The sequence below is a fragment of the Ciconia boyciana genome, chromosome 12 (assembly GCF_034638445.1).
Source record: "Ciconia boyciana chromosome 12, ASM3463844v1, whole genome shotgun sequence".
NCBI lineage: Eukaryota > Metazoa > Chordata > Aves > Ciconiiformes > Ciconiidae > Ciconia > Ciconia boyciana.
In genome coordinates this window covers 10,288,078-10,309,503 of record NC_132945.1, presented here as the reverse complement: position 1 = coordinate 10,309,503, position 21,426 = coordinate 10,288,078, and the positions used below count along the sequence as shown (strand labels likewise).

The following is a 21,426-nucleotide window of genomic DNA, read 5'->3' as shown; positions in this document are numbered from 1 at the left end:
AGACCAGTGAAAGTACAGCCATCATTCGTATATTGTGATTAACATGAAAACTTATCCCTTTCCATTAGCTCAATGAAGGCAGATGTTGTTCTTTGAAGTATTAAAATTTCCAATGCTTTCCAAAATATATGAAAGATGATGTTTTTAATGGTTATTGCTATCTAAATGTATGTATGTGGTGTTGCCACAGAAAAATGTATTCTGACACTTAAAGTGAATAACTGCTTTGGAATTCAGAGCTGTCATTTACTATGTAAATGTATAATATTAATCTAAATTTTCTCAGACTCTGCAGTATATATGCTATTTGACTAGCTTCATGTGAAATTGCATCACTGCTTATACCATGGCAAACCTACTGCAACCAGAGACTAATTTTTACTGTCTCCCACTGAAACAGAAAAAGTTAAATAAGTAATTGTTTCATAGAGATGATATGATGATAGGAATTATTTACCTGAAATATACATTAATCCCCCATACACAGTTCCAGCATGACCATAGTGGGGTTCATTCATTTTTGCGACATAGCTCCATTCATTCATTCTGGGATTGTAACATTCCACAGTGGCTGTTTAAAACAAATCAGAATAGAAAAATGTTTAAGCTAGCATGGCAGTTTGGTTTTGAGTACAGTTGCAGTGGTAGTAATATATTCATAAACAGAGGAAGTATCAATGAGAACATTGTTCAGCTGAGAAAGTGTCAAGGGAATTACTGAGCATTATGTCGAGAGACAATACAGAAAGACCTCAAGCTTCGTCCCCGAGGAACAAAAAGGAAGAAAAAACTCTTGCATTCTTGCCTTCCACTTGTCTCATTCCCATTCCTGCTAGATACACAACCTGCCCCAGCTCACGAACCCTGTTGGACATCAGAGAAAATGGCAACAAAGCTGGGTGAATTCAGTTTTTCTACCCTTTCCTCTTGTACAACTTCCTTCAGCATCCACTGTAGAGAGATAGGGAATACACTTAAAACCTGTCTCAAAGAGGATCAATACATCTGGCAACCAGAACAGACCTACGTCTTTCAGCAACATCCCATTCGCATTAAATGGTCCTATACCCTCAAAAGGGAGCAGCAACTGTTGACTAATTTTCTATTGTCTTGCAATGTTTTAAGTACTTGCACAGCGACATGCAGCACAGCATATGCAAGTCACTAACTCAAACAGTTTACAAAAGCCAAGCTTTAAAAAAAAATACAAGATGAAACATCGCTGAATCTCGAATGGAGAGAAGCAGTGCCTGTGTCGATCCATAGCTCCATTTGTGCAGTTTTCTTTGTGAACTGGAATGTTTAAACGATCAAAGGATTTATCAAATCAGAAGTTGCAGAGGTTAGTACTAAGTTAAAAAGAAACCCAGAGCCCAGATGTCCTTGCAGAAAGCATTTCTGAGACGGAATCCTCTCTTCGAAGTGGAATGGAAGACATGGGGGGTTGCAGGAAAAGGGCTATGCAATAAGCACAGAGAATAGAAATAGAAAACAGATTTAATAATGGATCTGAGCAAGCTGTAGAGATTGGCAGCTTGAATAGTACAATATGACCAGAGGGGCAAGATATTCTGAAAAATCCTGTAATATAGTGACCTTATGACGCACAAAGCAATTATCAATAATTGTGTTATCTTAAAGACAAGTTAAATCTCATTTTAAATAATTAAAATTAAGAACCAGATTCTAATGCTTGTTATACAATGCTTAATCTCTGAAGAGAGATGTTTATGAACTATGCGTACAAAATTGAATCTGTCTTTGAAAGTGGCATTTTACTCGCTCTAGAACAAGCTTTTTACTCAATCAAGGGTAGAAAATCTGAGCCAGCTCTATGGAATCAGTGATGGTGACTAACAGTCCAGGATTACCCATCAATTGAAAGAGACCAAAAAAAAATTTAGAAGCTGAGAAACTTGCCATTTTAAAGGCAGAAACTAGTTAGTGTTAGTATAAGCCTGCAGAATTAGCAGTACTGGCCAGGCCGGGCCAGTACATCAATCAGTAACACTCATACAGTGACTATAAGGTACCTCACCCTATCTCCAAATCTGTCTTTTAAAAATAATCCTTTGGAGCATTTTGTAACAGTAAGGTATAGCTACGGTCTCAGACTAAAAAATCCCTAGTCATGGCAAAATTTAGCAAAGAGCACATTACGGTGACCTTCTGAATTATTTTTTAGCTGCTGTAAAACGCACTACCTCCTTATTGTTGCAAAACAGGATGCTATTTTGGAATTCCATGCAATTAGTATCTCAAGTAGACACACTCAAAATAGAAGCTTCCAGTTCCAGTGTCAGGAATACTGTTTGACAACCAGTTCAGCATCATCTAAGGTTAAAAATAAAAAATAAAAAAATCCATATTGCACATAAGAATTGCTAAATTGTTACAGCACACTGGATTTTCTTCAGCTTTTCACCACCCAGGAGCTGAAATTTAAATTTAAGAAATACAGAAAAGTGGTGGTCCAGAACATTAAGTTCATGATACAAGGCAAAACACACTAAATTCCTGTTTCTTTCAAAACAAATGATACACATTGATTCACAGGTATGAAACGATTAATTTCATATTCTTGAAACTGTTTAAAAATAGTAATGAAAGCCTGAAATGCTTCTGGTTTTGTAAGAGTGCCTTGCACATGGACTCCCAAGTTATGCCAGCCATCTCACGGCTTTGTAAGATGGACAAAAAAATAAAAAACTGATGCAAAGTAACTGAAGTCAAGTGTGTCTATACACTACTGTTGTCATGCCAAATTTGTGATTTAAAAAACCTGCCCAATATAAGCAAGTTCCCAAGTTTACTGTAAGAGATCAGTCCTTCACTAAACACTTTTCCTACAACTTAGCCTTCTTGTTACTGCATTTCCTACCTCAGCCATTTGAAATGAGCCTCGAGCTGCCTTTCACATTACACACATGTACAGGTAGATAAAAGTCTGCATAAGGAAAGGTACAAAAAGGCATTCAAGCATTCTTCTACAATGAAGATTTTTAAAGTCAGGCTTGATTTTTTTTAATAAAGTAAAAAAATCTCCTCTTAAAAAATTTTGGTATTTTTCCAATTTGATATCGTGCAGACTTTGTATATTCATCAAGGTCTTACATAGCCATAAAGCCAGCGAATACTGGAGACAGCCTCTTGCCCAAATAAAGGTATAGGCACAAAGAACTGATTCCACAAATTACACCTAAAATTAAATCTACGAGTTGTATTTCTGTGTACTGCCATCTTGACACCACATACAGTATTTGCCCAATCCCCAAAAAAACCCATGCTCTTTCTTGTATAAATGCATTCATCCATTCCAATATTATTTTCTAAAAAGGAAAGCTCCTTTCTACTCCGCTCTATTTAGCAATCAGAAGAAAACGAAGATGTGCAGAAATTTCAAGAATAGAGAAAAACAGATTTGACATGCAAGTAATTATAGCTGTCCCAGTTCTAGCCTGACAGCAGACCCTTCCAACCTGCTGTTTGCTGCTATGCTGCGCCAAAATCATCATTCTACTTGCTTTCACAAAAACAAAGGCACCCTCTTTCCCACAGCACTTCCACTCTGTGCTGAGGTGAGGAACTTAAATTTCTAATACACTATAAGGACAGGAAGAGCAGCGTACGCGCAAACCAACCGCAAAGCCAGCAGCAACCACATTAACATGACATTCAACCCTGGACAACTGTTTATCTTGCTCTGCACTACAGATTTACAGCATTTAAGAGAGAAACCATAGCCAAAAGATCACTTTAGCAAGAGAAGATAAAACATGCAGAAATTGGTATACGTTACTGCCATCACTATCACCACGTTGTAAAGACGTTAGTTATCTGAGAAAGGACACTGTTGAGTCCAAGATCCCTCACTTTCTGATGTGGCTTCAAAATTCTCTTGAACATCACCAGTAGAACTAAAGTATTGTTTGACAGTATTTCAGACAAATCTTTCCAACAAGTCTCAAATCTACCATGCTCTAAAACAAAGCTAACTATTTCCTAGCTGAAAAAGCCCTACTGTTCTGTTTGGTTGTTCTGCATAGTTGCTTCCCCGTTTCCTTGCAAGGTCATTCTACTTCTCTCTTGTAACAAGATCTCCCTCTGCACTGAAACGGAAAAAAAAAAGTTTCAGCTATTAAAGGTGCCCGTTAAAGAGAGGCATCAGGATATTCTATACATCATCTCCAGACAGAACATCATTCACAAAACACTCAAAAGAACTTTACTGAACCTAAGTATATATTCTATATAGCATGAGACTGATGGATTCATTCTCCCAACAGCATGAATGATTCAAATCAGGCTTTATTTATGTTTAACAGTGGAACTTCTGATCTGTTCATTACCATAATCCAGGGAAGACAGGCCTCATTTTAATAGAATTAAGCAATCTCAAAAAGACACAAAGCTTTGGCAGTCCCAAGGGATGCTCAGTCTGCACTCATTTTATAGTGCCATCTGTGATGCTATTTGAGGAGTATACAGATATTTACCACTTCTCTGTCAGTAGCTTCTAATGTGTCTTGAGGTTTATTACAGCAGCACTTAGCAACTGTGTGTGATGTCCCAAAACCCAGGATCTTAATTTTGTTATATTATTTCTATAATACAGCTTACTTCTGTAGAACTCAAAGCTGACTTGGTTAAATTAAACAGAGCCCTGCATAATTTTGTCCCTAGCACAGCAAGGAGCCACTTCAGAATAAGCTCCTATGCAAGAGGTCCTCCAGTTCACACTTCAGTGTGATATTCATAGTACTATACAGACAGCAAACAGCCCAACTGGGTAATGATGCATATTTTTCTTCTTAACCATCAACATTTAAAATATATATATATTACACAGACTCACAAGAGAAGTTTTTACATAAACAAGGAGTTGTTTGAATTGAGGGTTAAGCATCATAGAGGGTATCTGGAAAATAAGTACCTTCTCGCTTGTTGGGCAGGGGGTCAGAAGAACACATAACTGTCCTGCCCTGGACTAGAAGTCTTCTCTTTGTCTTTATTGCAGCATGATGATGACCATATCAATGAATCTGTGGTTTAGTCACAACCCAACATCCCCTAAAGTGCTTAGGAAAAGTCCATATATAAAAATCTCAAACTCCACTCACGCCTATCAACAGCAGAGCCTGAAGTATCTGGAAAGTACCTAACTGCACAAGTTTTCTAATACTTACAGGCACAGCTTCTGGCATCATCATCGAGCACCACAACTGAACTCTTTTGAAAAAGAGAACTACAAAAATCTACTTGTCTGAGAAGAGAAAACAGTACCCAGTGCTCTGCACAACAGCACAGCTGGAAATTGCCGATGAGCTCTGCTTCATGAGTATCTCTGTGAACCACACCTGGTTTTCCCTTTGTCTCCTTTTCCAAGAACTCTTGCCTTTTGCACACCTGCCTTCTCCAGGCTGGTGGTCTCCTTGTGCCAGAGTGCTGTTCTCCCTGCCTCCTGGGAATATCTTTGGCAGGTGCCTGCTTTGACATTTAAAAAGAACCAACCAGAATTATGCACAATCCTTCTAGGAGTGGTGCATGTTTCTGTATAACCCTAAGTTATCACAGGGTTGAAAAATCTGAATTATAATTTTGTAATTCAGTACATTTCAAAGATACATTTACCATATTCCAATGCATGTACCACATACATGCAAATTCACCTGTCCTTACCAATGAAGCAAACTTTTCTCAGTGGCACGCACTATTGAAACAATAGCTGTTTATTACTGCTGAAGCACATACTACTGAGGTAGAAAGTGGTATTTACAAAGTTCTCAGAAGATTAAACATTTGAAAACTGTTTTGGGAAGACTTGACAGACAGTCTCAAAAAAGTATAATTTTTATTCCAGTGAAAGTCAGAAGAAAAAAGAATAAAGAAATTCATTTTAGTAACTTTAATCCTTTGGCCTTTTTCCATAAGAGCTGATCTTCCGGAAAGCTGAATTCAGGTTTTGGGAATTTTTCCTCTCTAACAACAGACTGAAATTAGTTTGAACCCAAGGGCAACTTCTTTAATACCTGTCCAACACACATTTGACCTTCTCTTCTATGAAAAGCTTGAGAGTTTTTCTCATCTGAAGAGAATGGGAAGTTTAAGCTGGATTTCATCTGTCAGCTGTCAAGGTTTATGAAAGAAACATGAAAATGAAAAGTGACTTGCCTCACAATTAACAAGAAAAGAAACTGAAGCCCCAAATCAAAGCATCAGACAGCTACAATATTTAGCATTTATAGAGCGCTTTTCCCGCCGAATGATCCAATGACATTTTTCAGGTCTGTGTGGAAATCGTTGCAGCATTTTAATGATATCTTTACAGAAGAATTTTAGACAGGTGATAGGTTTTGCATTTTAATTAAAGCTGCAGAAGAGTTGCGGTCAGCAGAACGATACTGCTTGATCTAATTTAAGAAAAACACTGAGCTTAAAGCCTGCTGTACACACAGATTGCACTGGCTTAGTGACAGTATTCTTTCATATTGATTTAGTTAGACTTGCAACATTTTCACTGACATTCTTATAACCCTACTCTGTTTAGATGGTACAGTACACAAGGACAGCAATCTGATTATCTGCTATTAATTCATACCATTAGAAAGTAGCTCAATGAAGGTCAGGTTTTCTGATACTCAAGATAAAAATCAATACACCTTACTTTGTACATTTGGTCTTTTACAGGGTATTAAGCTTGCTTTTAGAATGTATTTTGAGGTAGATAAAGCGACATGTAAGAAAAACTCTGAAAACCTCTGGATCTGAATCAGAAAATGGCTGTCTAGGGAAAACAAGTTATTGCAAAACAGTTTCCCATGTTTTTTGGAAACAGGAGGCATTTTTAAATGTCTCATTTCATCAAACGTTAGAATGGATTTTAAACTTCTAGCAAAACCAGCCCAGTTTTGTGTAGTGGAAGCAATGTATTATATGTTTCCTAAGAAAGTCTGCAATACGATCATGAAACAAAGTGTATGTGTGAATGACTAAGATGCATTAATTAAAAAAGTCACAGATGCTGCAGCAGGAATTGGGTTTTGTATTGTGTCAATTAAATATGTTTCTCACTGCACTTGAAGATATCAGTGCATTTCTAAAAAGCAAATCTTAGGAGCAAGAGATATTGCCACAAAGACTTGACAAGACACAGTTAAGTATTGGGCTAAAAGCAGCAAACAAAATAATGAAATGTTACATCCGGTTTAGATATCATATTATGCTAAAATTCCAAGCATAATCACTGTAACATTTCAATTTTAATGCACAGACAAATTTACAGTTGAGTGTATGCTCCCAGACTTGACTGCAAATGCTAACAACTATGGCTTTGGAAAATGCAGTGGATTAATACAGGCCATCCTCTACAGACTTTTGTTAAATTAAGAGTTACCACGTATTTATTCTTTGTTTCCAACCATCTTATTTCCCCAAAATTGATTTTTTTTTTCCCTTTCCTTTTGGTCAAGTAAAATGAATCATTATTTGCAAGGGGGGAAAAAAGGAGGCAGCAGGACAGTGTCATTCATATAAATAAGTTAACTATGTAGTCATAAGATCACAGGCAAAATACAACATTTTTAGTAACTAAAAAGTCCAGAATGTCAGGAGATCTGAATCTCACTGATCTGTGAGTGAAACAAATCACTCAGTCATTAGCCCACCTAAAAAAAAAAAAGACAACTAGCATTTCAAAATGACTATTCCAGAAAATTTGTGTCTTTTAAAATGCAACCTTCACTCAACAGTAAGTTTCAGTTAGAAAGTCATGTATCCCTTAAGAGAGAAAAGAGTAGGTTTGGTTTCTCAGCTTAAGTAATAAATTTTGTGTGTGTGTGTATAGTTGCATTTTTATATATATATATGCACACACACTTATACAGGTAGACACACATGCTTACTTCATCTCTGATTATAAAGGTGAAGACATTGGATATTATGCATCAATACACAAGATACATGTATTTGGAAATTTTTTTGTGGAAGCCCTTGTAAAATTTACTGCTAATAGTATCCAGACAAACTTCTTTATGCATTTGCAGTATTTCCAGAAAGAAGCCGTACGCCAACAACTTCAACTTGTTTCCTCTCCACCCATTCATAGGGCAGCACAGTATTTTGAGGCCTAAAAAGCAAGGCAAGAAGCCATGCTTCAGGAGAAGCACTCACCTAGCTCACCCGCCGCATTTCGACCACCGACTGCATACAAATGTCCTTTGAGGGCACTTAGGTGGAAGAAGGTACGCTTCTCATTTAAAGATGCGACTTGCATCCACTTGTTGTAGCGAGGGTCAAACCTAAAGACCGTGTCAACCGCCGTCTTTCCTTTCGTGTCGTAATTACTCTGGCCCCCAACTACGTAAAGAAAGTTTCCAATCACGGCGATGCCGTGCTGGTACCTTGGTGCATCCATGGGAGCTAAGGATTTCCATTCGTGGGCCTTCTCGTCGTACATCCGTAACTCCTTGCTGACAACCAGCTGCTGCCTCAGCACTCCCCCCAACGTCACCAAGTGAGTACTGTCCGATCGAATGGCAGTTCTTTCCGACTGCATAACCGGTTGCATGTATGGCATCATTTGGTAATTGCTGGCTTCCAAAAGCAAGTTTACACAGGTATTGTCAGTTCTCATGAAGTCCACTGTTTGAACATAGTTAATAAGATCCTGGGGCGTCATCAGTGGAAACCTGATGTTCTTCATTAGCTTTGCAGCATACTCCATCCGAGGGTCCTCATACCGTAGCCAGCGACAAGCTGCCTTGAAGAGTTCAAGTTCAGTGCAGTGCTTAAGGCTGTTACTTGAAAGCACAAAGGCAAGACGTTCAAAAGGGAGTTTCACAAATTCACCAGTACTTAATAATGCAGGGAAGTTCTTCAGGATGAAATTATTAACATATTTATCCACTTCTGTGAGATTGTATGTGTTGGCAATTCGCCCAACCTCAACACAGTTTTCCAATGAAACCTATTAAGTAAACAGAAAGAGGAATCAAAACACTTTCTTAATTTGGTGTCTAAATGATAACGTACAATTTAATGAATACTGTAGAATCAGCAATATTTCATCATTTTGCAATGCTCAAGGTGATTTACACATGAGCAAATAAATATTCAGTGCTATGTATGTATTCATAACTGCAAGGGGAGACCCAATGTATTCCTTATTTTGAAGAAAGAAATGAGACAAGTAACAAGCAGATGGCATATATTAATTATGTCAAATACATTATACAATGATGATACATAGCAATTACACAGCACTTCATCCTTGAAAAGCTCTGCAAACATCTTTCTTACAAAGAAACGTGGAAAATACAGTTAAGGGAGAGGTGATCAGCCCAAGGTTGCAGAGAATAATGCAAAAGTAGGTCTTGCCATTAGACGTTTTCTAACATTATTAAAACTGTATTGTCATAATGCAGCCAAAGAGAATGGCACAGCTACCTCGCCAATGCCACATATTTCAGACAACTTATTTACAGTGTTCAATCCCATGAATACATTCCTTAGAAATGAACAAAATTGCATCTTTAGTAAATCAGGGTGGTGCGCTTATGGAATACGTTCAAAATTAAATACATGTCATTGTCAAAAATAAGACAAAGGTAGTGATTTTATATATTTTTAATATGTGTGTGAGTATATATAATTTATATAAAATATAAAATATACTTTTTATATATATATAATTTTTTAAAAAATAATGAATCTATGAGGATTTCCCCTAGAAATACCCAGCACATGAAATGCTTTCGCAGTACGGATCATACCCTAATTTCATTCAATACCTGAGCGACCACACTTCGACCTTGGTAACCACATCTTTTACACTGTTGCTACATCTACCTTTCTTACATCTTTGGCTCCTAAATTTCTGAGGTCACTTGGGATCCAAGGCAGAGGGAGGAAGAAAGATGGGAGGGATGGGACATAACTTAAAGTGGGTCTCCAGTGAACCCGGCCAATTCATTTCAGCAAGCTCTACAGTACATGTGCAAAGCAAGTCAATTTTCAGATGCTTCTTGCTGAGAATTGCAGCTTTTTTGCATTCAATCCTTATTCTAACCCAAGCTTCATTTACACATGCTTTCTAGTCTCTCTGCATGTCAGCCCTACTCAATGTCGACAATGCCCACAACTTTGTGATTCTCATTATATTTGTAATGCCAAAAGAATTTAAGCTTCCGAATCTCATGGTTATTTTTAAAAAGATTATAAAGATTGAGGACTATGACCAGATTGCAGCCTAAGAATTCAAAAACCTTCAAATGACCTTCTGGTCATGACAGAGATTACAAGATTTTAATACTGTATAACTCAATCTGATCATTGCCCTTTAATACTAGACAATTCAAAAGTCTAATGAGTATGGGAATAGAAGATTTTTTAATTCACTAGAAACTGATCTAACTTGCCCTAGAGTTAAGATCTGCAGCCATCAAAAGTCTTCATTCACACATCCTGAAATGCCTTCATACAGTCAAAGGTTCGGAATCTTATTCTTCATCTCCGGGAACACTAATCCTGTAATCAGGTCCTGTCTATAAGATGAACGTGTGGCAGACTGTCAGGAGTTCTATTATAAAAATATCCATGCAATATATACATGCAAATTATTTTTGTCTTACAAGACAGACCACATTGTTTATATCAAAATATAATCACATCAGCTACCAATGACCTATAAAACATTCTCTGATTCTTAAGAAACATTTTTTTCTTCTTTTGACTGTTTGAGAGTCAGTATCAAACTAATTTCTGTACATTTCCTTTTAGGATTTTTAATTTATGTAAATTAATTGCATAATGGAAGTAACAGCATACCTTAAATTAAGTAAATGAAACAGGACATTCTTACTTCTAAAATTTCTTTCAAGCTGTATAATAAAAATAAAGCAATGGAAAAATCACCCCTTAAACAGCTGACTTACAGTATGCCACAAATCTTAACTCTTGCTATACAGTTATTGCATTTAAAAACTACTTTGGAATACATTTACTGGCATCAGACTACAAAGATGCAGCAATTTCTCTATATCAAGGTAAGCAAAGATATTATTGCATACAGAAAAGCCATGCTTGAAGTCAAAAGATCAAAGCAAAAAAGGTACAGATTGCGTACCATTGGTACATGGTGTTTGGGTTGCAATGAAGTATTTAGACCTACTGCAGAATGCATGCCAGTTATCAAATGCCCAGCATGCATCCAGCTGATGCATTATCGTAACTATGTACACTGTAAATCTATGCAATTGAATATATTCCTGGAATACTTACACTTGAGAAATTTATTGACACATTACACACTGTTAATGACTGATGAACATGACATCAACAGTTTCCAGTCACCCCCTAATTCTCAGAAAATTTACCTTATACTGCCTTAATTAATCCACTGGAATTGTATTGCACTCAGAGTTTTATTTCATACTATGACTGCAAGTACTCCCCATTATGCTTATGAAATTGTGCACTTTTTTTGGCTTACTAGCAAATTCCACCACTCACCTCAAATCAGGGTACCACATTAAATATTTTCTTAAAGGTTACTTTCCTTGCCAAAAGTACTATTACCAATTTTACTGTGCTCCAAGATAACAATCAATGTACCAGGCTAAATTATATTGCAAAGATTTCACAGTCATAAAAATATACACTCTAGAAACTCTTAAGTCCTGAGCCAAAAAATAATCCTTCAACAGAATGAAATGCAATAGTTACTTCTACATAAATATTCAAAATTGGACGGCATTAAAGTACAATAATGCTATTTCAACACTTAAGTACTTAAGTTACTCAAGTGTTGATTTTAAAAAAAAACAGTTTGACTTATGCTATGGTACTTATGAGAGGTGTGGAAACCGTTCTCTATGGAAGTCAGTCAACCAGGCGCTCATCAACAGAAGGAACTGCTACTTCTGGAAATCCCACTGAAGTGAATGGGAGGAATGGAAATATCAGACAAAAATGTAAGATTGATTGTACAGTGAATCCAGTAACTAGTAAAGATACTCATGCAGAACCATCTAAAAGCTGTAACTGGACAAACAGCTAAGCAACTTCGTAAGAAGTCACGAATTTTAGATAAACACTATTTTACTTGGGCTTTGACTACTGCGCAGAGCTGCTCATTCACATTACTCATTGTAATTGCTCCTTACAAAGCAGAAGTAAGAGTTCCAGAAAATACTAAAAAGCTTTTAAAAAAACAGAGGTCAAGCACAGCAGAATGTTATTACAGCCTGAAAAACCAAATGCAAAAGCCAAACTGCTTTCTCAAGAAAGCAGTTGATTTAATTCTTTGAAATTTTGAAGCAATCACCCAAGCTCTGTTAAAAAACTTAACTGAATATAAAATACTACAAAAATGGACACAGAGCAAAATGATTGCAAGTATAAGAACGCTGGAGAACAGCTCAGGAAAAATAACATGCACAGAAAATCAAGTCTTCAAGCCCAGTACCACAGAATATTTAGGTGTCTAACTTTTTGTTTCAACAACTATTAGACACTGAAGTACTTAACAGGGTGTTTCAAAGTGTCTAAGTTTAAAAGAGCTTACATTCCCCTGAAATCCTCAATTTTTCTGTGGGTTCCCATATACAGAAGTCCAGAAATAACAGCACAGAAATTTGACCAGCTTGGAAAACAGAATCAATCATACTGCCCTGTTAGAAAAGGTAGATTTTTGGTGGCTGGCAGAGCTGGCCCTGACATTGGATCCCACACTCCCACAAAACTGAGACCATCTTGCTCCATCCTCAGTTAACCAAGTTCTTGTGACAAGACAGATTTCCAAATATTGACACCTCAATATTTGACAATTTGCTAGTTGTTACAAAAATGTAAAGCACAGAATTATAGAAGGAATAAAATTTTCTTATGCAGCTATATGAAAGCTACAGCCAAGACATTAATTTTCAATGTTTTGGAATGTTTTCTCTAATTACAGTATAACATCCCCTTCCCCATTACACTGTGATTTTCCCAAGTGCTGTAATTTACTTGGATAGGTTTCTCATCTTTCTCCATTTTGTACACTGCTGCTACTTTCGCAAAAACATTGTGTTCTCTCTAGGACTCACTACTCTGAAAACATTTCCATAGCGTTTTTATTAATTTTAATTACATTATGGCTCACTTAGATGTGAACCTGGGAGTAGTCCTAGTATATCATATAGCTATAAATATTCAAAACCAATACTAAAAGTAAGACTGAAAACATCTTAGCAAGTATTCCAGTGTTTCTCTGGGAGTCTGTTTGACTGCAGAGTAAATACTATCAAAGCAATGGGCTACTTGATAGGAGGGGTATAAATGCAGAACAAATAAAACAACATTTACAAGTCAGCTACAACATACACCATTCTCTAAAGGTCTCACTGTTTTTTTTATACAAATTAAGCTGTTACCTTAAGCTTATGTTTTTCATTGTAAATATTTCCAATACCCTCTTATGAAGTAACACAGTTACATTATGCTTTATATAAACTGACTTCTATAATCTCTTTAATAATGGACTCTCTAGACAATTTAAAGACAATTAAGTATTTGGCAATGGTTACATCAGCTCTCAGATGCTGCTCTCAGCTAATTTCAGTAGAAATAAGCTCAAGACTTGCTCAGAACTCATTTAAATTACAGAAATGCTACTTCAAGAATGGAGCGAAACTAGTATAATCTCTGTAAAACTAAGATATGGTAACTAAAACAGCAAAAAACACCAAGTTTGCTCACTAAGTCTTGTTCCTGTTCAAACAAATTCCAAAGAAAGTTCATTCAAAAATTCTTTATACAAGGATGCTGAGAAAATAACAGCACAAATTTAGTTTTGTACTTTCTCTATAGTTACACAATGAATGAGATGATGTCCCCTTACACATCAATATGAAGGAAAATATTTAAGAAAAGAAAATCAATACAATTAAGAGAATTAATAAAGTCTTCCTGATGCTGAGCCTCACCCCTCTCAAAACGTGGTATCAAACAAGACATTTCTTACTTGAATCAAAACAGTGACTGAGTCAACATTGTAAGTGAAGGAACCTTCAGAAAACAAGCATTTCAAACAATGAAATAAATTCTTCCAAACAACACAATTTAAGATGAAAGAAGCTCTTTCCCTAAGAAAGCAAAATAAACGAGCAGCTGCCCTACCCAGCACGGGGAAAGGGCAACTTGGTGTCCCTGGGGCTCACCTCCCATCAAAGGGAGGCTGCTCCAAATCCCTGATTCAAAAGAACACCAAGACCTTACTCCAAGTTGGCATTTATAGCAACGTCAACCCTGGAGAGGCAGACTGCATCATTTTGAAAGGTAAAAAAAAAAAAAAACCTGAGCAACATAAAACAGGTGGTGTAGGATTTAAGAGTATTAAGATTAATGAAACATTATCACAACATTCTCAGAGAACTGGCCAATTACAAAATATGCCAAAATTAAAAGCAAAACAGTAGCGTTATAGAGCCTAAATGCCTCTAACACTTTCCTTATGAAACAGATTGCTGTTATTAGCAGCTTGGAGTCTTCTTGTTTGCATAAATCCCAGTACATGTCTTCATTAGGGAGGTCACATTTCTGAGCCTGTACTCTGAGGAGCAATGGGAATACCTGCTTCTTTATTTCTCACTACAGACTATCAGAAAGTTGAATTCCAAATAATATTATAATTCATGTAGAACACACCAGTTTCCCTGTTACAGGTAAGGCGAGACTTCTAGTAAGGTACATAAGCAATTAACATCAGAAAACCTCCAGGAAAAATTAGAAATAATGCCAAAGTGTCTCTCTAGGCAGAACTGCTTTGATAACACAGCTCTGACAGCTCTCTCATTCTGCAGCCCCAACAAAGAGGTGTTCCTTATCATTGGCAGGACACAGAGTTATATTAATACAAGACAGCAGGGCAAGAACTAGGAAAGGTATTAAAGCATCATATATTGGCATTGCTTATGTACTGTGTTTAAGTCAGAAAACAGATAACTGCACCCATATTCTGAGACTGCGCTGTTTTAACTATAGAAATAAAGTGAACATAACTGAAGCATACAAAATGCATGCAGTAAGTTGACCATAACGCTAGAATGAGTGCAGTCATGCAGTGAGACCCTGGAAACTCTGATATCCGAGATTTAAGTAAAGGATATTCAAAAAAATAAAACCTCTGAAAAACAGCCCAACATGTATATGTGAGCTATGCTTAATAAACAACAAGATTAAACAGAGGAGTATAAACCCAATGCTTTTAACAAGAGGTTGGAGCCAGATAAATGAGGGGAGTGTTTTCATGTCACATCTCTTTCCTTATATGCCTTTTCCCACCCATGAAGACAGAATCCAGGAAAAAGCTTACAAGAGGAGAAGCCGGTTACCACTTAACAAGCTGAATGCTTAACAGCTCTCTTGCTTTTGCAAGAACAGAAGTTTGTTTTTTAATACAGAGAAAACTGCAAAACTGTTTGACATTCAACTTGAAGGGAGCATGGCATTCTTCTCCAAAGCACAGCCTCAAAACAAAACAGGACACCAACTCTGAAAGAGGAAGGGAAGGAGGAGGAAAAAAGGTTGTTATCAAAGTTTCCCCTCCCCCCCCAGAGTGAGTTTAGGACCCAAGATTTTAATCTCTGTAATAAAAAAATCAGCAGAGCAACTTTAAATCATAAATAGACTGCATTGCACTGGAACTACAGTGTACTGCTTTGCAGGGCAAACTTTTTATTTGTTCTAATTACACAAAAGCAACTGTGCTACAAGCTGTGTACATATTCTTTTAACTAACCATTATTAGTAGGAGAGGGTTGCTACTTTGGGAGCTGTCCCCTGCTTACAAAAGCACTTATTTTGGTAATTGTGAAAAAATATTTCCCCAGTAGACATTCAAGGACATTTTTAGTTCTAGCAAAATATGGCAATCAACATAAAGTCCTTGTAGCTAGTTTTCTCATATAACCAACATTTCTGTAACATCCCTATTAGTAATCCCTTTAGAGGATAAATTATTCTAAAGGCCTGTGACCAAGTTCACTCATTTACAAAGAAGATGTAATGGTTTCTGTAATGGTCACAATTGCGGGCTTCATTCCTCAAAACAAAAAGGTTTCAAGAAAGGTTCCCAGACAGCAACAGCAGCTCACTCTTCTATTATTTTTTTCAGTTTAACTCACCAAGTAGGTTTCTTATGGAAGGATATTGAATGTGAGGGCATGAACTAAGAAATCTGGGAACTACGATTATCATCACTGCTATCATCACTGCAATATGCTTAGGAATTAGAAGAATTTTAATGTGGTATAACGTTTATATCAAATCCACACTGTATATAATACTCAGAAGAAAAGAGACTTTCAAGAAAACTACAAAGCAAACTTGTTCTCTATGAATCCAAATTACAAATAATGGAAAGTTTTAGACTTAACTTTGACTTACATAGTCATTTTTCTTATAAAAAAAGCATACCGAGGCCTTAATCATTGTAAATGTGAAACAAGTAGTAAGTCTTACCCCAGAAATAAGAAACACTTTACAGAAGTCCAAAACAGGTAAAATCTGCAAAAAACTGGCAGCTTCCAGAGTGTCCTGAAGGTTGTCCATGTTAAGGGAAAGTTTTGCAGTATAAATGAAATCAATGATCTTCTTTAGGCCTATTTTGTTCACACCATGAAGCTTAATGCACATTAAATCCTGTTCCTTCATTCCTCCTGAAAAAGACATGTAGGTATGTTTATATCACCATTTTGATTCGGTTGAAATAATTTCATAAACTTACATGAAACTAAAATATGACTTTAAAGTTTAATTTAAAAACCCATATGCAACAGTAGAGAGAGTACAACTACATAGAGCTGTTTGCAGTCCCGGGCTGATTCACACACAACACTGAACATGTGTTTGAGTGTCCAAACGATGGTAATTTGGAGACAGCAGTATGCATCACTTTAACAAAAACACCACCTGTGAACATAGCCTTGAAGTAATCACTTGCAGAAGCCATCATTGCTCTGTGAACAGGAAACACTTCGTCACCATCTCCAGGAACAAGCGTCACATCACAAAGCAAACCTTCCACTCGCAGTTGGTCAAAACCCTGCAAGAAGAGCATAATGCAAAGCATCCATTTGATCTGGGAGGAGAGTAGGAGCCTCTTTCGTTTTCCTTATGTAAATATGTACATAAAAGTAAGTAGTAAGTATGTACTGTAGTTCCAAAGAGTCATTAAGAAATAATTTGTCATCTTACAACCATTATCTCTAATATATTCAATGATAATTATTCATTGGAAAACAAGCAGAATAATTATTATTTTCCAGAAATGGCTGAAGAATGCAAAGTACACTGGGCCTTAGAAAGTAGCTTTATTCCGCTAATTAAGTTATTTACAAGAAGGAGTTTGTTTTGTAAGCTTGCACTCCAGCAATTGTTTCGGGTAGGGACTGATATCTTTTTTGGACCTACCCTTTCTGGACACATGTGCATTCTAGATATATTTCTGTTCCACACCAGTTTAAGTGCGTTGCAAGCTAAGAGGCCACAAAATACTGGGGCCTAAAAGGAAAGCTGTCACCTGGTTCTATGATTATCAAATTTATTACCGAAGTTTACATGGCAAAAACTCCAAAATAAGCTCACATTATATATCTGATCTTTTCTCAATTACTTATAATGGCTAAATATGACAAAAAAGAAAGTCAACTACAACAGCATCCTAGAGTAAGATTATCCTCTAAAGATATGCCTGGTTGGGGATACTGGAGGATGAGTGGAATACTCACCTCCTTCACACACTGCAGAACAGAAGCTCAAACATAAAACCATTTCCTTCAACCATGCATGTCTGATATTTTTCTAGTACTAACAAGAACGTAAAAATTGTCTTTATAGATGTAACACTTAGAGAAGTCCTGGCATCAGCCCGCTTGGTTTAAAATTTAAGATATCTTAAAGCAAGGCTGTATTTTTAAAACTGCAAAGGTAAGTAGAAATGAACATTCAAATTTGTCGCACAGAAAAGAACAGAATGCAAATGAAAAGATGAGTATTAGCTCCAATAAATCAGAAGCCAAGCACAGGATTATATAAAACTAATGTATTTCAATTACTCAAATGACTTGCCTGTACTTCCTAAAAACAAGGCTTTACAACTACCAGTTCTCCATTCGCTCAAATTTTGAAGAAAAAAAATTGAATGAGGAGGAAATAAGCTCTGAACACTTTGCCTAGCGTTCAAACAAGGGACAGCTATGCGCAGACGCTCAAGCCTTAGAAACTAAAACAAAAGAATCACTAGCTTCTCCGAATAAAAAAATACAGTCAAATTTTTGTCCCCAAACTTAAGCCATCTATTTAGGCATCTGTATTGGGTTTGTGTGGCAAGGTTTTGGTAGCAGGGGGGCTACAGGGGTGGCTTCTGTGAGAAGCTGCTAGAAGCTTCCCCTATGTTCGACAGAGCCAGTGCCAGCCAGCTCCAAGACGGACCCGCTGCTGGCCAAGGCCAAGCCCATCAGGACAGTGGTAGTCCCTCTGGGATAACGTATTTAAGAAGGGGGAGAAAAAAACCCTGTGCAACTGCAGAGGAAAAGAGGAGTGAGAACATGTGAGAGGAACAACTCTGCAGACACCAAGGTCAGTGAAGAAGGAGGGGGAGGAGGTGCTCCAGGCACCAGAGCAGAGATTCCCCTGCAGCCCGTGGTGAAGACCATGGTGAGGCAGGCTGTGCCCCTGCAGCCCATGGAGGTCTAACGGTGGAGCAGATATCCACCTGCAGCCCCTGGAGGACTCCACACCAGAGCAGGCGGATGTGCCTGAAGGAGGCTGTGACCCTGTGGAGAGCCCATGCTGGAGCAGGTTCCTGGCAGGACCTGTGGACCCATGGAGAGAGGAGCCCATGCTGGAGCAGGTTTGCTGGCAGGACTTGTGACCCCACGGGGGACCCACGCTGGAGCAGTCTGTTCCTGAAGGACTGCGCCTTGTGGAAGGGACCCACGCTGGAGCAGTTCACAAAGGACTGCAGCCTGTGGGAAGGACCCACATTGGACAAGTTTGCGAAGGACTGTCTCCCATGGGAGGGACCCCACACTGGAGCAGGTGAAGAGTGTGAGGAGTCGTCCCCCTGAGGAGGAAGGAGCGGGAGAGACAACGTGTGATGAACTGGCCGCAACCTCCATTCCCCGTCCCCATGCACTGCTGCGAGGGGAGGAGGTAGAGAAAATCAGGAGTGAAGTAGAGTCCTGGAAGAAGGGAGGGGTAGGGGGATGGTGTTTTAAGGTTTAGTTTTTATTTCTCATTATCGTACTCTGATTTTGATTGGTAATAAATTAAACTGATTTCCCCAAGTCCAGTCTGCTTTGCCCATGGCAGTAACTGCTGAGTGATCTCCTTGTCCTTATCTCAACCCACAAGCCTTTTATTATATTTTCTCTCCCTTGTCCAGCTTAGGAGGGGGAGTGATAGAGCAGCTTTGGTGGGCACCTGGCATCCAGCCAGGGTCAACCCACCACAGCAGCAAATCAAAAAAATAAGTGGCAGTTCGCCAAGGAGTCATGCCATACAGAAGTCATCTGCAGTCCTGATAAAGACTGCATTGGAAAGTAGCAAGAGCTATGCAAGCTGTAAGCTTGACTCTGTATGGCATGTAAAAGCTCCAGCAGAAACGAGAACATAAAATTACTTTACTTTTAAATTCTTAAAGCTTCAGAGAGGATAACATTTTTATCTGTTAGATAACATTTTTATCCGTTCTACCATATGGTAATGCCATATAGTCAGACCCAGCACAGGGCATTACACCAAACCTGGCAGGGCTCTGCATCTTAGGGACATGAAGGAGCATGGAGCTCTCCTCATTCACATGCCTAAGGCAGCTTTCACACAGGAGATGGTACAAGTGTTTGCCTAACATAATTACATGATTATATTCAAGTGAACTTCTTTGATACAGCTGTAACTTCATAGTTTAAACAATATTACCTCTTCAAAATTCAGAGCGGACAGGGATATAACCCAAGGAAAAGGCCAGGGTTTTTTTTCCAAGCTGTTGCTAAAAGTCGAACCTTTAACTCGCAGAAAAAGAAGTTACAAGCCATGCTCGCTTGTGGGCATTGTCAGTACAGCACACTAACATACATTTTTTTGAGGCTTTTTAGGAATTATTAGTCTGATAAAGTCTATTGAGTGGAGGCATTGTTTAGAGCAGCCAAAATTCTCAGTACAGATCAATACTGACACAAGAATATTTAATTACCTGTAATACCACAGAACTGTGAGTATTGCTGGTGAAAAATCTTGTGGTCCCTGTCTTAGAAGACTGTAGATGGGCAGAGATGCCCATATCGCTGCTACCAAGAGACACTTTCATATGAGGATCCTCCTCTTCCACCAGAGATCTAAGAAGATTAGAACAAAGAAACCTTAAGACCAAACTCATTTTCATTCAGTGCTCTTGTGTATTAAAACCACAGTCTTCTGGGATGAACCATAACAGCATAGGGGCTATAGGTGAAAAACCAGCAGGTGATAGGATCAGTCCTTAGTGGTCCCCTTCAGCTAATCTAAGAAAGCAAAGCATTAACAGTCTCTAAAACAGCATAACTTCAAAAACTTAATTTTCTGCTAATAAATTTTTCCTTTTCCTTCCAGCCCCACCGTCCCTGATAAAGACACTCGCATACTATTTTATTTCTATGTGTGTTTCCAGTATTGTAGGATGCTTCTAGGGGTTTCATCCAGTTTTCAAAATCAAGTATCTTACCAGATTGCCAAGGAAAGCTAAAAAAAGATTGAAACTCACAGTGTAATATTAAGGGCAGTCATTTCATTCTTATGGCTTGCAGTATTCTGCTCAAGTATGAACATAATAATGGAAAATATACATAGTGGAGTTTCAAGCTACCTTTAGAAACACACAACTAGAACTCCTTTAGGACATGACATACAGTATTTTGCTAGCACAGGCAACCACTTCATCATTTTAATTTAAGATTTGTTAGTGTGAAGTCCATACTTATGGTTTTGATTCCAAGCAATTACTGTCCAAATCTAGATAGGAAGGGCTAATTTTAGGTAGAACTGTTAAAGAATTACTGCACTATTATTAGCCTTCCATTTTAATCTTGAGATGTAAATTAGGTTTACATAAAGAGATATGCATATGAGACTAACTACCCTAACCTGTAATTATTATAAAATGTAAATAAATTTCATCTCCAGAAATATTAACAATAACTAGTTCCTGTAATTTCCGTGATCTAATGTACTACCTATTAGCATGCATAGCGGTATAATGCATATATGCACAATATTAATTAGCAAACATAAACTGTTAATCCACAGATGAGAGCATCTTCATTATTAATAAAGACTCCATGTTTCAAAAGAGATTCATAGCAGTTTGACATAATTGCTGCAAATCTCAGATACAAAAAGTTTTCCAAA

At 37.6% G+C, this 21,426-nt stretch overlaps 1 protein-coding gene across 9 annotated transcripts in view; it reads right to left on the bottom strand.

Annotated features, from left to right (window-relative positions):
* KLHL13 (kelch like family member 13) overlaps positions 1-21,426 on the bottom strand; it is a 93,279-nt gene that overhangs the window by 8,384 nt on the left and 63,469 nt on the right. For all 9 annotated transcript variants that reach the window (XM_072877068.1, XM_072877062.1, XM_072877070.1 and 6 more), the window contains 5 exons: positions 20,237-20,378; positions 16,951-17,083; positions 16,501-16,697; positions 8,170-8,965; positions 458-571 (listed from right to left, as the gene is read on the bottom strand). In XM_072877068.1, coding sequence (XP_072733169.1) covers positions 458-571; positions 8,170-8,965; positions 16,501-16,697; positions 16,951-17,083; positions 20,237-20,378 — 1,382 coding nt within the window. The remainder of the gene's footprint in view (positions 1-457; positions 572-8,169; positions 8,966-16,500; positions 16,698-16,950; positions 17,084-20,236; positions 20,379-21,426) is intronic.